At 41.4% G+C, this 17,259-nt stretch overlaps 1 protein-coding gene across 1 annotated transcript in view; it reads left to right on the forward strand.

Annotated features, from left to right (window-relative positions):
• CD109 (CD109 molecule) overlaps positions 1-17,259 on the forward strand; it is a 133,798-nt gene that overhangs the window by 85,804 nt on the left and 30,735 nt on the right. Inside the window, exons 20-27 of the mRNA XM_084622946.1 lie at positions 838-951; positions 1,539-1,757; positions 3,330-3,474; positions 4,357-4,533; positions 7,686-7,767; positions 12,263-12,491; positions 13,136-13,301; positions 14,084-14,274. Of these exons, the coding sequence (XP_084479072.1) occupies positions 838-951; positions 1,539-1,757; positions 3,330-3,474; positions 4,357-4,533; positions 7,686-7,767; positions 12,263-12,491; positions 13,136-13,301; positions 14,084-14,274 (1,323 nt within the window). The remainder of the gene's footprint in view (positions 1-837; positions 952-1,538; positions 1,758-3,329; positions 3,475-4,356; positions 4,534-7,685; positions 7,768-12,262; positions 12,492-13,135; positions 13,302-14,083; positions 14,275-17,259) is intronic.

The following is a 17,259-nucleotide window of genomic DNA, read 5'->3' on the forward strand; positions in this document are numbered from 1 at the left end:
ATGTCTACACTGCAGTAAAACACCTGTGGCTGGTCCAAGCCAAGACTTCAGCCTGAGCCTGACCATCTACACTGCAATTTAATAGCCCTGCAACATGAGCCCAGGAGCCCGAGTTAGCTGACATTGGGAAGCCACAGGTGTTTTATTGCAGTGTAAACATACCCAGAGAGTCCTCGGAAAAAGGCATTTGCTATTGTACTAATAGTTGCTTTGGCTCATGCTTCAGTCCTATTATATTACTAGGGCTTCTGTTTTTCACGGTTTGTTCATTTCATTTTTTGAGGCTTATTTTAGCAGTTTTTGAGTTCTATGTAGATGTCTAAAAACTGGGGTTTTTGGGGGCTCTCTCTTTGTGTTGTACTGAGTAATCTTTTTGTAATGTTCCCTAGCGTGCTGTAGTGTCACACTGTTTCAAACAGCACTATGTTAAAGCTCAGTAGAGAATCTTTAGTGTGCATCAGCATGATCCACACAGACCAATTAATGTGCAACACATTAGTGTGTTTTAGAAATCATGCCTCTCTAGTCCACATTACTGATCTACATAGACAAGCCGTTAACTACAAGTAACTATTTCTGGTGTTTGTCTGGTGATTTTTTGGATAAACACTGTTTTCATTTTTTTATTGGCTGTTTTATTGGTTAAAACCAAAAATCAGAAACCCTGCATATTACCCAATGTTAATTGTCCAATATAAGTAAATTTGTTCTCTAGTCCAGGTTTACCAATGGGAAAGTCTAATTAGAACAGATCTGAATCTAAACTTTCTGTAGCCAATTTAATAGCTAATATATGACCACCGGGGTTCACTGTTGTATAATGATTTTGTTTTCCAGTTAGAAGCTTTTCAACCCTTTTTTATTTCCTTGAACCTTCCTTACTCGGTTACCAGAGGAGAGCAGTTTATTTTGGAAGTAAACATCTTCAATTATTTGAAAGAAGCAACTGAGGTAAATATAGGCAAACTCTTTTTTGCTAGTATTTTTCCTTACCATTTTGCTACGCTCTGAAGTTTGTCAGCTCTTCTAGAGGTACTCTTTAATATATGAACTATATGCTGCAGGAGTCAGGAAAAATCTAGTTTCCTACATGTAAATCATTGCACCCAAATTAGTCAAATGGACTATTTGTCTTTGGCTTCCTCTGAATGGGATTGGCCAGAAATAGGCTACTCAGTTTGATGGTTGGATCTGGTATGACATATAGTGTTTTCCTGAGCCCTTCCATTTGGTGAATGGCAGTCCCTGTGAGGTTCTGGATATCTTCAGCTCCCATCGACTTCCAGTTCTTTTTTTTTCTTCTTTTCCTCTTGTCCATGTTTTCTTGCTCTGATTCTTGGATGTTGCCCAGACACTGCAAGGCTTATACATACTATAGTGATCATATCTCCTTGAGATCCTTACTGTTTCTTCAGTGATAAATGGTACAACTAAGACATATTTTTAAATACACACAGAAAATGACAGTTTATAAAAGGGAGTTCCTAAGATTAACACCCTTTTTCCAGTTAAAAATATTAATTGCAGTCTTTTTATAGGTTATGGTGACTCTTGACCTCAGTGACACATTTGAAATTCTTATTACATCCAATGAAATAAATGCTACAGGAAACCAGCAATCTGTGTTGGTACCAAGTGAAGATGCAAAGACTGTTAATTTTCCAATCAAACCAAAACAGCTGGGAGAGATTCCTATTAAAGTGGCAGCAATATCACCCACTGCTTCGGATGCCATCCTCCAGAAAGTTTTAGTGAAGGTAAATATTCAAAGGCGTAGGTCATGTCAAGAATTCAGAGATGGTATCCCCTTAAACAGGAGAATGTTGTGAAAAGGCAGACCAATGGAATATTTATTTATCTGCGTTTTGACCTGAAGCTTTCAGAATGGGTAAATGTTATCAGAAAGTTTATCTTTTAAAGAACTCCTTCCTTAACATGGTTTAGACTGCCTTTTAAGAAATATAAACAAAAATATAGCTAAATTTGACACAGTTGATTTTATTTCAACAGAGCTTTATCATGACAAATTCTGTATTCTGGGAGGGGGAGAAAGTTAGCCAAAAAGTTATTCATAAATAAAATAAAGGAACTAAAATTCTCATCCAAATTCTGTGTGTTTTACACCACTGTGACTCTATTTAAGTGAGGTATAAGTGCCCAATCCTATATCACTTGCTCAAACAAGTTATTTTCACTCACAAGAGTCATCCCTTTAAATTCAGTGAAATGTAGTAAGGGTTCAGGCCTGGGCTCTAAGGGTGAAATTTACCCCGATATAGAGGACAAACACATCATACTCTAAACAGACTTGTGCTGGCACTGTCTAAGGATATGTCTACACTGCAGCTGGGAGCCAGCCATGCAGCCAAGATAGACAGACTCGTGCTAGCTCAAGCAGACTAGCATGCTAAAAATAGCAGTGTGGATGTTCCAGTATGGGCAGTGGCTGGAACTAGCCACCTGAGTCTGGGCCTGCCTGATCCCCGGGGTCTAGGCTCTGGTCTCTAGCCCGTGACACCAGTCATGCTGCAGCATGCACATTGCCATTTTTAGTGCGGCAGCTTGAGCAGAGGTAGTGCGAGTCTGTTTGGGAGTCATGCTTGCAGCTGCAGTGTAGACGTACCTGAAGGTACTTATATGGCCCCCATTACTGTCGTGTCTGAGCACCTCACAATCCTTAATGTATTTATCTTCACAATACCCTGAGAGGTAGGGAAATATTATTATCCCCATTTTACAGGTGGGGAACTGAGGCACAGAGAGGCTAGACAACTTGCCCAAGGTCACACAGGAAGTCTGTAGCGGAGTAAGGACTTGAACCTGCGTCTGTGGCCATCTCCCTAACCATTGAAACTATCCTTCCTCCCACCACTTTGCCCTCTCCACAGGGATGAATTTCTCCCCCGAGAACAAAATTTCATTCTTTGAGCATTACAGTGTTGCATGTTGTGTGAAAGAACACACCTTTGTCTTAGAATGCTCTGCTCCATGGTCCTGATCCAAAACCCATTGAAGTCAATGGAAAGATTCTCACTGACTTCAGTGGACTTTGTCTCAGGCCCTGTATATTATTGTTTGTTCTTAGCAATTCATCTTGATAAGCCATTACTACAGATGGAAGTGCCTGCTGTTTTAAAGAAACATGTGCATCAGCTCAGATGAGTCAATACTCTACTTCTTGCTGTGTTAGCAAGTAGCAGAAATCATTTGTTAGCAGCAGTTTAGATCTTGCAGTCTGACAAACACTTTTGTACTAGCACAAAGAGAAATTTAAAGACAGCATGTAAAGTGTTGGAGATGAAAGTGATCCTTTTTGCTTATTTTGATAGGCTGAGGGGCTGGAACAGTCTTATTCACAGACACATCTTTTAGATTTGACTGGGAATAACCCACCAACTGTATCAGAAACTTTGGATTTCACCTTCCCTCCTGATGTAGTAAGTGGCAGTGAAAGAGTGCAAGTCACTGTTATTGGTAAGGATTATTTTATCCTATTTACACCTTCATTTATTTTCTAGCAACCTCTTACTCTTTTGCACACTGTAAATATAAAACTGTCTGCTGGGCTTGTGTTGGATTTACATTCAACTCACATAGCTTCCAAGACATGGTACAGCGTAACACTGTGTCATTACAACTGCTTTTGAGAAGCCAGTCTACCCAATTCCCCTACCAAACTATCAGACGGGTTCTCCATATAGCAGAGTTCTTTCTTGGGCCCAGGTCTGCTCTCCTGCCTCACACGGTTAATCTCACTGAAATCAGTGGGGAGGTTAGTGTGAGTAAAGTGAACAAGATTTGGTCCCAGGTGGTTGCTGATTTGTGGTTTTAATGACACTGTGTTTATACTCATATTGGCTTAATTGTAATGTTAGACTGTTGGGATGGATACTGCTCTGATTAACTCCCAAAGTCCTCTCCCATCATCCACTGGGCTAAGAATGAGGTTTCTGTGGAGACTGTTTAAGACAGAGGAATTTGAATCTTACTTGGATATTATGGTAGTGAGTGTTTTCATCATGTAGGGGTCTCTTTCATATGGTTAGAGATTCAGCCTTTAATAAGGAAGCTCTAGGCCAGTATAATTCTGGGACAGAAATTGCAAATGTGTACAATTAATGAAACATGGCCCGGGATGGGAGGTTCTGTTTTGTTTTTGAAAACAGTGACCGCTGAACAACTTGAAATCTTAGAATAAGTTCCTGGGCAGATAGGTGAGTGGGCAGTGGGCAGATGAGATGGCTAAAGGGGACATGAAAAGTGTAACATATCACATGCTTCCACAGTGTAAGTAACCCCATCCTCTGTGTGGTATGCATACATTTATGTGCACTGACCTTTAATTTTATCTTTCAGGTGATATTCTTGGGCCTTCTATCAATGGCTTGGAATCACTGATTAAGATGCCTTATGGCTGTGGTGAACAGAACATGATAAATTTTGCTCCTAATATTTATGTTTTGGAATACCTGACTAACACAAGACAATTGAAGGAAGATATTAAACTGAAGGCTACATCATTTATGAGAGAAGGTCTGTAAACTTTCAGGGATGAGCCTAGATTTAAAAAAAATATCATACTCACAGAAAATACTTCATTTGTGGCCCTGCATTTGGAATTTGATTCGCCATTCTTTTGATGACGTGTGAGCTAGATGAGAAGCCCACTTATTTGTAGCTGTGTTGGTTCTCCAGGGCTGACAATACTAAAAAGTCAGACAATTTTACATTTGTTTCTAAAGTAAGATCTGCTGAGTATGAAGATGCCATTTGTATATAGTAACTTTCCAGGGTAAAATTGTTCTGTAAAAGGTGATCCATATCATCATTCTTGGAGCTGGTTATCTCTTGCCAATAAAACAGCACAAGTCTGAATATTTCTGACTGCTCCTTGCATCATAAAGGGTTGCAAGTTAGTTAGAAAACACAATGAACCAGATTAATCCCCAAGAGAACTCCTTTGACTAAAGTAGATACTAGGTCTAAATTTGACCTAGCTTCCTAGACTGATCTGGCACTAGAGGGAGAAATAGCCCTGCGAATAGAAATATTCTCAATGGTGTAGCTTCCAGGGGTTCTTCTTGGCCTGATTATTAGACTTTGGTCACCCCAGAGCTACACAGCAGAGCTTGTCAGAAGTTTTCTTTCCTGCAGAAAGTTTAGATGAAGACAGTCTTTTGTTTGTTTTTTGTTTTCAGCAAAATTTTTCATGGACTTTTTTTTTGTTTTTTTTAATCGAAAACTGAAAAATTTTAGCTGAAAACCAATAATTTTAATTTAGAAATGCTGCTGCAGTGAAAGTTATACTCTGGGTGCCTCATGGCTCCATTCTGCTCTAAGGGTCAGGCTACGGTTCCTAGGATGCACCACAGTGTCCTCTCTTGTTTAGCCACTGTAGTGCATCATGGGAGATGTAGTCTGCCTGGGGAACCAGGCCTATAGAGGATAATGGGGGCATGAGGTACTACACCTCCCATAAGGCATTGTGATGGCATTTCTAAATGTAATTTTTTTTTTTGGTTTTGGCCGAAATTCTTTGGTTTTCCAGTGTTCGATTTTTCAATGAAAAGTTGAAAGTTTTCCATGGAAAGTACACTTTTCACAATAAACTTTGTTTTCTTAAAAACCCAATTTTCTGTCAAACAAAAGTTACACTGAAAATTTTCAACCAGCTTTACTACATAGTTTGGTTGCAGGGGAAGAGGGGGAAAAGAGAGACAGCTGTTATTTTAACAGCTGTTCTCAAGTTTGTAAGCAATTTCCTGAAGTGCTCTAAAAAAACTCCCCAAAAAGGCACTCTTATAGTGGAATAAGAGTGTCCACAGAGGGGGTTAAGAGAAAAGGAGGCACTGTTATTTTACAGATTTTACAGATGGGATAATGGAGGTTAAATGATATCCTGAAGGTCATACAGTAAGTCAGTGGGCAGGCTGTGATCCAAAACACAGCAGTAATGTTTAAGTAATCTGTAAGCTTGTAAAACACCACTGGAGAACACTGCAGTATTCCATAATGGTAGTTTTCTTTTCTGGTTATTAAAATTGTGCTGTCTGTATTATAGTTTTCTAACTATATCATACTTGACTAGCTCACCAAGCATGTATTCAAGCTGATAGTTGGATCTCAACGAAACTACTGTATGTATCCAGACCTCTGTATACAATATATATTGTCACAGTGCCATTGAAAGAACTATGCAAGTCCATTTTATTCTTTGCAAAACCCTGGAAGATATTTGCAGCAGTGACAAAAACATTTTTCCATTAATTCAACACATTTTTATTAATCTTACTGTGCAATAGATATTATTATTATTGATATGGCTTACAGACAGTCAGGATGGGGTTTTGCATAGTGTTCTTAGCATGTGAAATCTAGACGAAAGGTTTCAGAGACATTAAAGAGTCAGTGGAGAAGCAAAACAGTTCAACTAAAAGACTCGTTTCATTTTAAAAAAACTACGTAAACTGATTTTGCACTGCAGTTAAAAATATGAAGAAAAGGTGTTGTACTGCTATTAGTTGTTGTGATGGGACACTAAGTAAGTGGTTGATATCAAACTATACCTGAGGTTTTTTTAAAGATACATATTATCAACAAAAAGACATATATGTGTCAAACACCAGGAAATATCTTGGAAAACCTAGGGATATCTTTTAACCAGAGCCTTCCTCTAAAGCAGCAGTTCTCAACCAAGGTCCTGGGGCCGCCTGGGGGGGCTGCAAGCAGAGTTCAGGGGGTCCGCCAAGCAGAACCGCATTAGACTCAGTGGGGCCCTGGGCAGAAAGCCTAACCTCCCCGCTCTGGGCTGAAGCCTGAGGCTCTGAGCCCAACTACCTGAGGCTGAAGCCAAAGCCTGAGCACCTTAGCTTTGCAGGGCTCCCTGGGCTTGGGGCCCCAAGCAGTTGCCCTGCTTGCTACCCCCTAACGCTGGCCGTGGCTTTTATATGCAGAAAAACAGTTGTTGTGGCTCAGGTGGGCCATAGAGATTTTATAGCATGTTGCGGAGGCCTCAGAAGGGGAAAGATTGAGAACCTCTGCTCTAATGCACTTCTCTTCATGGCTGGCTGGTCATTGCTAAACCACCTCATTGGAGGGCCACCCTTGCAGGGGAACTTTTTCCAGCAAGCTTTTTTGACAGCTAGCTGGTCCTTTAAATTTGGCAGAGACGAGCAGCTGCAACTCTCACATAGCTACTTTTCGCTGCATCTTCTGCCTTTCTAGCTGGTACATATTTTCCTTTCTGCTTTCCATTTTTCCTATTATTCAGAAGCTGGTACATCTCACTGAGCCTTGAATTCATTCTTATGCATAGGTAGTGCAGCAGTGGAGTTATGTGAAAATGTACAGTTGTGTGCCGATCTGATGTCCCTTGATGACAGGAGGGTTAAAGATGGAGTGGGAGCTATGCACCTCAGTTTCCATAAACAGATCCTTAATGTTATTGCAACCTAGTTTTTGGGTTTTTTTTAATTCTCTCACTCATATTTACTCCTGCACATTTGGCAGAAATGTTTTGAAACATGAGATTTAAAATCTACATAAATATACTCTGCTGGAGCAATCTCACTTCTCTTTCTCCACTGTCTGAAAGCTCCTTTCCCATAGCCCCCAGAAAGAAATTCCAGTTTGGATCTACTCAGGAGTAATTTATACAATACCTGTCTTTGCTTTGGTCTCTTCAGGCTACCAAAGAGAGCTTCTCTACCAAAGGGATGATGGCTCTTTCAGTGCCTTTGGAAACAGTGACTCCTCTGGGAGCACGTGGTAAGTAATTTTGCCAGAAAAAGAAAATATTCAGTTTGGAATTTTGTCAAATATTTGCATAATTCATTGGGACTAAAACGTTTGTGAAACTGGTAACAATGCCCAGATATGGCTGCAGTCTGGTTTTCGGTATGTCTTTAGGCCAACTTGTAAGATTCTCTAAGACACAAGGTGGGTGAGGTAATATCTTTTACTGGTGAAAGAGACAAGCTTTTGAGCTTACACAGAATGTACTGTCTTTTTAGCTAAGATGATCTAAGGCCATTATTAGGACAGAGTTTTTTAGCTTCACAAAAGATGAGTAGTGAGTCACTTTCACCATGGGATTTGTTGAATTAAATGCTTGGAGGTGATTCTTCTATCCCAGAGAATAGCTCACTAGAACAGAAAGCTTTTTATAATGGAACCAATGAAGTACACTGCACATTTGGCTGCTAGACACAACACAAAGGGTGAAATTTTGTGCTGTGAAACCCACAGTGTCCTCGGCCTTTAAGCCACCATTGCGTCCTCTCAATTCCAGGCTGCTTTGGGGTCAGAGAAACTCCCAGCATAATTTAGGGAGCTATTTTAAATTATGGCAGACCTGGCTGGGCTGACACTGAGGAGCTCCTTGGTCATCACAACTATTCAGAATGGCTGTAATGCTGGGTGCCATAGTGCCACCCTCTTCCATTCCCAATACGTGCCATACTCTAGAGCCGTGGTTCTCAACCTATTTATTGTTGTGGGCTGCCAGGCGGGGTGGCCAGGCAGCTGGGAACCCAGACCCTGCTGCATGGCCTGGTGGCCTTTAGCACACATCTGAGCTGCAGTTGTGTGCTAATTGGGATACATGCGGCCCGCCGTCCACGTGTTGAGAATCGCTGCTCCAGGGCTTGTGAGGGGCACTGCAGCCTGTTGCTGTCCTTCACAGTGCCTTTGCTTGGGGGAGTGTGTGTGTGTGGGGGGGTCACCCCAGCAGGATGAAGTGCTTTTAGGATCCCTGTTTGCTCCTGCAGCAGTGTATGAGGACTGGACCAGGAGGGAGAATCCCTCCCAAAGTCTTGTGGTGTTAAAGATAATTTCATGCTATTACAAAAAATAGGGATAGCTCTGAGCATTGTTCTGTCCATGCTCAGCAAATAAATTGTAGCTGTACTGTTGAGCCACTCATCAGCCTTGAAGCTGTTCAAATACATTTAGGATTATTTGTCATCAAAGTTCTGAACATCTTTTAAATCTTTCTTTACTGAAGGCCCATTGGATGAACAGTCTCTCCGAGGGTGAAATTAGACCCTGTGCAGAGGGCCAGCACAAGGGCTATGCCCCACTCTGAACAGGTCCCCCGTCAGCTCCTGGAGACCCCAGCTGGTAAGCCCGCTGGGCAAACCGAACAGCACACACAGTTCACCAGGGTACCTTCACCAAGTGGCTCTATTATTGTCTTCTGCCTTGTGTTCCAGGTCCCACCAACATAGCAGCAGTTCCAGCTCCCTGGCTCAGCCTTTTATACTACTTGTCTTCTCCCAGCTATCCAGCCAGTGAACTAATTATCGCATTTGCTCATCAGGCTCTCCATAGGTGCAAGTGATTTCTTCTCCACCTTCCAAACCTGCTCCTACTCTGATTATACCAGTGGTTGTTATAAGTGACCCAATTGCTAATGGCACCATGTCACACACCTCCCCCTTTATTTCTCCTAGTTAGGGCTCCCTTTTCCAGTTTTCTCCCTGACATGTTTCATCTTCCTTATGGGGGTGATGGCCTCTGCCTCATTGCCTCTGGAGTTCTCTTAGTGTGACTTTCTGTGGGTCAGCTGTGAGGATTCGCCATTCTCTATCCACAGAATAAGAACTCCTTAGGTGGGGGCGTACCCCACAATTCCATTTCATCCCACAGGTCATCGCAACAGGGACAAACCCACAGACTTTGGCCCTGGATCTGTCCCATCCTTTATAGAGCATTCTCAGTCATCCTGCCCCACCAGGACCCCACTGTCTGGTGGCCTCTCCTCTCTCTGAGGTGTTAAACTCTCAGGGGTCTTCCCTTTCTCTGGGGTATGTTGGGTTCACCTCCCACTCTTTCTTCGGCCTGTCCTTGTACGGGTGACCTCTGCTCCTCCATCCCCTTTTCCTGCTTCTCCTCTACCCCAGTATTGTCTACCTTGGTCCCATTTTCTTGGCTTGTTGGTTCCCATCTAAGGTTTACTCTTACACACCCTTGTGGGCCTGGGGTCCCCTTTTTCCTGCCATCCAATGAGGTTCCTTCTCCTGGGCCTTTCTTCTCCTACTTAAATGGAATGGGTTCCAATGCATCCCTGGGACCACAGGATGGGGCAAAGTTCCCCCTACTCTGACCCTTTTCCATCAGAACTTCCCATGTACCTCTAATGGCACTTGCACCCCCAGATAAGTTTTTTTCTCCTCATGCGTGCACTCTATGCCTAGAGCATTCCCCTCCCGAACCCACTGTGATTTAACTAGCCTGCTCTGCCGGAGCGAGCAATCAGCTGCTGAATCAATAATACCCATCTCTTGTCTTTGGCTAACTCTTACAGGAATTGTTTTTACTCCCTTCTGAGAGCTTCAGATCACTCCAGTCCAGTGCTTTAATGTCACACCTCCATTACCACTTCTATATCTTGCCCCCCCCTTGGCCTTCTGAGTGACTGTTCTGAGCCCTACCTCATAAGTCCACCTGGCCATCCTAAATTTCTGTCTGTATCTTTCGGCTGACAAGTCTACCTGATCCTGCATAGCCGCTTATAATAGCTCATAATTCTTGGCCTGCTCTTTGCCCAATGCCATATAAGTGGCTTAAAAAAAAAAGACACCTAGTGGACTGTGTGTAGGCCCTTAATCCTTTATCCCAGCTGCACCAGTAACCGTTCTTTCAGAAGCCAGTAAGACTTCATTGGGATCATCCTTGGGGCCCATTTTACAGGGTCCTAGCCCCCTGATTTCCATGCCTTGTGGCAGGACTTGTCACAGTTTGTACTCACTGTTGCTATACCTGAAACACTCACTGTTGCTCTGCCTGCCATCCCAGCAGAGCTTGTTGGTTTGTCTGCTGAAATGCCTGCCACGCCCTCTGCTTCTCCTTTTGTTGCTCAGCCCCTGCATTAGCACCTCCATTTTCCCCCCCGATTCAGCCTATCCTCACCTTGGCTGCCTCTCAACCTTCCTGGCTCTGGCTGACCCTCAGACAAGACCCTGCTTGTAAACAGGTGTCTTCAGCACTTGGAAGCCCTGGCTGGTAACCCATCTGAACAAACTAAACAGCACACACAGTCCACGAGGTGTCTTTTTTTTTTAATTATTATTTTCTGTCTTGTGCTCCAGGTATACCACCAACAAGCAGCAGTTGGACTTAGATAGAGCCAGAGCCTCTCTCTATCCTGCTCCATGGCTCAGCCTTTTATACTGCTTGTCGTCTTCTCCAAGCTATCCAACAGGGGAGCTAAATACGTCATTAGCTCATCAGATTCTCTACAGGTGTGAGTGATCCATCTCACCTACCAAACCCACTCCCACTCTAACCATACCCTGTACCCTGCCTGCTAGGGTGCTGACTTCCAAACGCTCTCTTGATAGCTGCTAACAGCAGCCTATCCCATCCACTTAGATCCCAGTTATCTCTTGAGGTCTTAAGTGGGATTGAAGTGGTACATAGGGCTTGTTCTAGCCCTCTTCAAGGACTGAATTTCCTCTTGAAGTGCTCGGATACTAAGATGATGGGTCCTGTAAAAGTACCTTGATAGACAGATAGTGACTGCTCCATGCAGCTCATCTAACTCATCTAAATAAGAATGATTTAAATTACTGGCCTGATCCAAAACTCTCTGAAGTCAGTCAGAGTCTTTTCACTGATTTCAGTGAGCTTTGGATCAGGCTTAATATTGATAGAATGGAGAAAATAAGATTCTCTGCATGGTGCTATCAAGACTGTGAACCTTGGTACATAAATAGTGCAGTATTAGGATGTACATACGGCATAAGAAGAGGTCAATCAAAAGTTTCAAAATATTCACAGTTAAGCCACAGAGGGTTGTTCTGACATTATGATTCTGTGGGATGTTATGATTCTGTGTGTCTTGTTAAAATCACATTTATTGCTGTTCTACTTCATATAATATAGTTATAAAGTTCTTTGACAAATTTAGGCCCCAGTCCTGCAAACATGTACACACAATTTATGAGCAACAGCTGACTAAAAGTTAGCATGTGCTGGCAGAATTGGAGCCTCTAATCTGTATGTAGGTTTGAAATGCTGAAGATATAAAGAAAGTGTTGTTTTATGGACAGGAAAAATAACTATTTTCTTTGCCAGTTAGTGGTTCTTAGCTGTTCCTTGCCGATTAATGCTCACTCTTCAGGGCATGTGTCTTCCTCTGTATTTGGAAAGTGTTTAGCACACTTAGGGCACTACAGCAGTCTGAATAATAAAACATGTTTAATAGAAGAAGCTGTAATATATCATTAATTCTTTGTATTTGGTTAATCTTTCCCCCAAGGTTATCAGCTTTTGTATTACGATGTTTCCTGCAAGCTCGTCCATTCATAGATATTGATCCATACGTACTGAAGAAAACAGCTGATTGGATTGTCAAACATCAGAAGCCTAATGGTGAATTCTGGGAACCTGGAAGAGTGATACACAGTGAACTTCAAGGAGGCAGTAGTAGCCCAATCACTCTCACAGCTTACATTATGACAACTTTATTTGGTTACCAAAATGATGAGGTATTAGAATACTTTGGTGTTGCTTGTAGTTAATAAAATACCTCCCAAACTATCCCAATAATTCTTAATCATTTTGCAGTTTTTAAAGAAGTTGAGGGATATCATAACAAGGACAATAACACATGATTGGGTTAAACTTTGCTACACTTTGGCCTGATGGCATCTTTCCTGTCTACTGGTAGTAAGGAGTTGTGTTAAAACTGAGGAACATCTAGTCTCAGTGGGCCTTTCCAAAAGCTTAACAAAGTTGGGGGGAAAAGAGGCAAATATATTGTAGCTGAGGCCCCAGATCCTGCACAGCAGATAAGCATGTGCTTAACTTTAAGGGTGTGAGCAGTCCCATTGACTTCAACAGGAGTGCTCACATGTTTCAAATTAAGTAAGTGTTTTGTTGGCTGAGGCCTTAATGCCTCTATGACTGTGACTCTGCCATGTCTGCCTCCATGTCTGTGACTCTGAAAGAGATTTTTTTATATTTTCTTTTATATTAAAAATGTTATTTCTCTTCCTTAATACATATTTCTTATAAATTCTAATATTGCAATTTAATGTTGCTGTTGCCTACATTCATTCTTTTGTTAACTGCTTTTTTAAATTCTTGGTAGTATTAAATTAACATCTTTCAATACAATCTTTATTCCCAGAATGCCCTTGCTGTAGCAAATGCTGCAAACTTCTTGGAAACTAAATTAGAAGAAGGAATTTCAGATAACTATACGCTGACACTTGTCACATATGCATTGTCATTGGCAAAGAGTATAAAAGCAAAGGATGCCCTGGATGTTCTAAACCAGAGATCAGAGCAGCAAGGTACTGTAAGAAGCTCTTTATGCAGTAGTATGAATGGATTTTCTTCCAGCTTAAAAAAAAGAAATCACTGTTTGGTTGCATACAGACATTGGTTGTTAGTGCTGTATAGGGATCTATTTAGAATAGAATAGAACCCTGAAGAGCAGTAATCCTGATGAAAACTATATGCAAGTGAATAGGGTCTGTTACAAAGGTGGGGTTTCAGCCTTAATGACAGTGTTCACTTGTGTGCAGTGTGATTATATTATTGCAAAACATGAGCTTGCTGCCGTCCCACCTTGTTATGAGTGCCCATCAGATCTCGCTAGCTCAACAGGGTCAGGCCTGGTCAATTATTCTGATGATAAGCCTTAAAGGAGCCTGGCCCAGCAAATTCTTACTACCAAGCGTAATGCTTACTACTATGGTCAGTCCCATTCACTTCAGTGGGATTCTTTCTGGTACTGAGCACTATGCCTCTTTAGTAAGTGTTCTCTGAATTGGGTCCTTCTATAATTATAAATAAAGGGCAGATCCAAAATCCCTTGAAGTCAGTAGGAGTCATTGTGTGAACTCTGGTGGGTTTTGTTTCTGGCGTTCAGCCCCAGTTCAGTAAAGCGTTTAAACACATGACCAAGTCCATCTCTAATCAGCCAAGCATTTAAACACATGCTTAATGTGAACCATGTTCTGAAGTGCTTTGCTGGATCCTATAGGTAAACATAAATAGGCAGGTTTTTCCTCCGCTATTGAGCATTTATTCATGTCTTCGGCTCTGACATCAGTGATGATCTCTCTTCCAGGAGATATTCGATTCTGGACGTCTCCAGCCCCTCAACTGTCTGACTCATGGCAGCCACGCTCCGTAGACATTGAGCTTTCAGCTTATGCTCTGCTCTCTCACTTTCAGCAAGATAGACTATCCGAGGGGATCCCTATTATGAAATGGTTAAGCCAGCAAAGAAACCATCTTGGAGGTTATTCATCGACTCAGGTCAGACTGTCACCTTTAGAAGCATTGTTGATGCTTTGCTATATATAAATGTACTTTCCAAATTGACGTGTTAGCCCACATGTTGAAAGGTTTTTAGGTGTTGCTGCACTCAGCACTGTAATGCCTAAGTCTGATTATCAAAAGTGATATAGGCACTTAGAGGCCTAAATGCCAATGATGGTCAATGGGATTTAGACTGAAGTGCCTAAATCACTTTTTAAAATGAGTCTTAGGCTCCTCAGTTAGGCACTGCAATGCTGAGTGTGGCAACACCTAAATACCTTCAAACAGCTGGGCCTTCACTTCTAATTTTTTTAAATGTTTCTATAGCATACATTGATTGTTTCTTATTCTGTAACAAATAGTTCTCATTAAGCACATACTTAAATTCTCTGCTGGATTAGGTCTTAAACACAGACTATATATTTTATCCAATAAACATATTAAAGAAAAAGAAGAGCAGTTCAAATATTTTTAAAGGGCGAATATTAAAAGGAAAGCAACAAGAACTGAAATTAAGCGGAGGAAGTGATATTTTCAGCTAAAAAAAAAATCTCACCTGCATTTTTAGATCTTTCCTATTCAGGATGATATTGAAACAAAATCCGTTATTTTATTAAATGATTGCATATTGTGCTGCATTCTGCATCTCACACCATATCTGCACCCTGTTTTGTTGGTAACATCTTTGAGATCTCTCTTTTTTGGTCTCTGTAGTATTGCCCTATTTCACAGGGTTGTTGTGAGGTTGACCTCAGTTAAAGTGTTTGGGACCCTCAGCTGGAAGATGTTCTCTAAATGCAAGAGGTCATTATTAGGCCAGGTCACTCCTCCTGCTGAGAAAGCCACAGAGGAGAGTTGCGTGGAGGTGTGGGAGAGCCCATGGAGGCTCCCCTTCTAGGGTTTCCTCTGCATTCCTCTTAGGGGTAGAGGTGAAATTTTCCCACTGTACGGTGAGAAGGGGTTGGCCCTTGAATGTTGCTGCTATCAGGAGATCCAGGGGATGCAGAGGGCCATGCATGTAGCGTCCCTGCACTGGCTCTGCACTGGTTCTGAGGACTGTTGTGCCCCTCCTTTCAGCTCTGGGCAGTGTGATTCTCCCTGTGGCTGCCCCACTACATACCTGAAAATACGGGTACCCAGCATGGATATGCTGCAGAAAAGTATGGCATCCAGTGGCTTTTGCTGGCCTGCAGATTCCCCAGGGTTTGTGGGAGAATGATGAATGTCTACCCTGGCCCTGCTCCTCATGCTTCCTCCCTTAGTCTTCCCCTCTCTATGTGTGGGAGCTTGGACCCTTGGACAGGGTATCTGTGGAAACAGGCCAGAGGAGCTGGTGCCGGGTAATCAGCTGACCCTACCTTCCGCACTGGCAGGGCTCACTTTAGGTATAAATCAATGTGACATGGTCTGGCCCTTTATTGTTTTTATTAATTACTAGCAACAATAAGGGACATTTCACACAAGTGCATCTGCCAAACTCTCTTTGAAAATTGTTACTGTTTTTGGAGTCAATGAATAGTCATGAAGAATAGCCAGTTGTTGTCAAATTACAGTTGTTCTGAATGGCATCTGGAGTAGATCCCCACTATTGTCAGAATTTCTGAATCCCCAGTAAATATGGAAGACCTTCTCTGCCTCTAGCAGGTATCATTTTACTGAGACCACATCACCCAAGTTGTGTTGGTATCCAACAGGATCTATATAGTACTTGAGAATGCATTAGTTTAAGCTAGCTGTTTACTGTAAAACGTGGTCTCAGTCAAGTACAATACCTTATCTCATTCTCATTGTCTTTTCCAAGCTTCATATTCAATTCAATTGTTCAAATGTTGACAGTAATCTGAGAGATATTAGTTCTGTTAAATGAAGAATAAATTTGTAAAACCAGTACAGTTTCCCTGGGATTCCAGGTTGTTCTTTGTAATACATTACTTCTATTATTATTAATTGAAGAGACTGATTAAAGCAATATCTCAGTTGCAAATAGCTTTCAGATTTTTTTCCAGATGGTATTTTTATTCTGGAGTTTGAAAATCTAGTAGCATGTCACTATAGTACCATCATGGTGAAGCTCACCAATGAATTTAATCCATCCCTTTATCCACTGTTTCTCACAATAAAGGCTAGATTAATCTATTTTAATTTTGACATTTCTCCAGAGAAAATAATGTCTTTATAGCTTGCTCTTATTTAACTTCTGTGTGTGACCCCAAAGCATATTTGTTACATGTAAAGAATGAATTATTTTATATTAGCTAGAGTTTTTCCCTGACTTGTAAGAGATTTCCATATTGGGGAGTTTGCGTCATTATCAAACAGTGAGGTTAGACAGCTCTTGGCTGTCTGCGTCATACTTTTCTAACTTGAACTATCATAAACTACTTTCTAATTTGTATGTTTGCAATATATAAAATATGATCAGAATGTTTTATTTTAAAATGTTTTTAATTTATGTGTGCGTGTGCATGTTTAAAGAGTAGTGTGGACAATTATAAAGAAATAATGCTCAATTCAACCAAAGAATAATATATTTATAACATCTCACATGGACATCATGCTCCAGTTTGATATAAGAATTGCTGAAATTCTATTAAGGAATTAATATTCTCTTCTACTATTTTTCCTAGCCATTTGCTTACAAGTAACCTCAAATATTTCATATCCTTGTTGTTCAATCTGCATGGCACCACAATAACAGTTTATCCATGTTGACATGACGGCTTGTTAGTTTACCAGTGTGTTGCAGTTGCATTCAGGATGGAGTTTATGGGCTTGATCCTCTAGTCCTTAATACGATGTACAGTTCCATTCACTTCAGTTATGATACAGGTCTTGTAAGATCTGGCCTTTAATCAGTAGGTCCAAAACACCTGAAATTTGAGTAGCGTGGGGGCAGTTATCCAATTTTTTTGTTATTGATTGCTCTGCTACTATAAAGGTTTCAGAGTAACAGCCGTGTTAGTCTGTATTCGCAAAAAGAAA

This window comes from Lepidochelys olivacea, assembly GCF_965140295.1.
Source record: "Lepidochelys olivacea isolate rLepOli2 genome assembly, chromosome: 3".
In the NCBI taxonomy this organism is placed as follows: domain Eukaryota; kingdom Metazoa; phylum Chordata; order Testudines; family Cheloniidae; genus Lepidochelys; species Lepidochelys olivacea.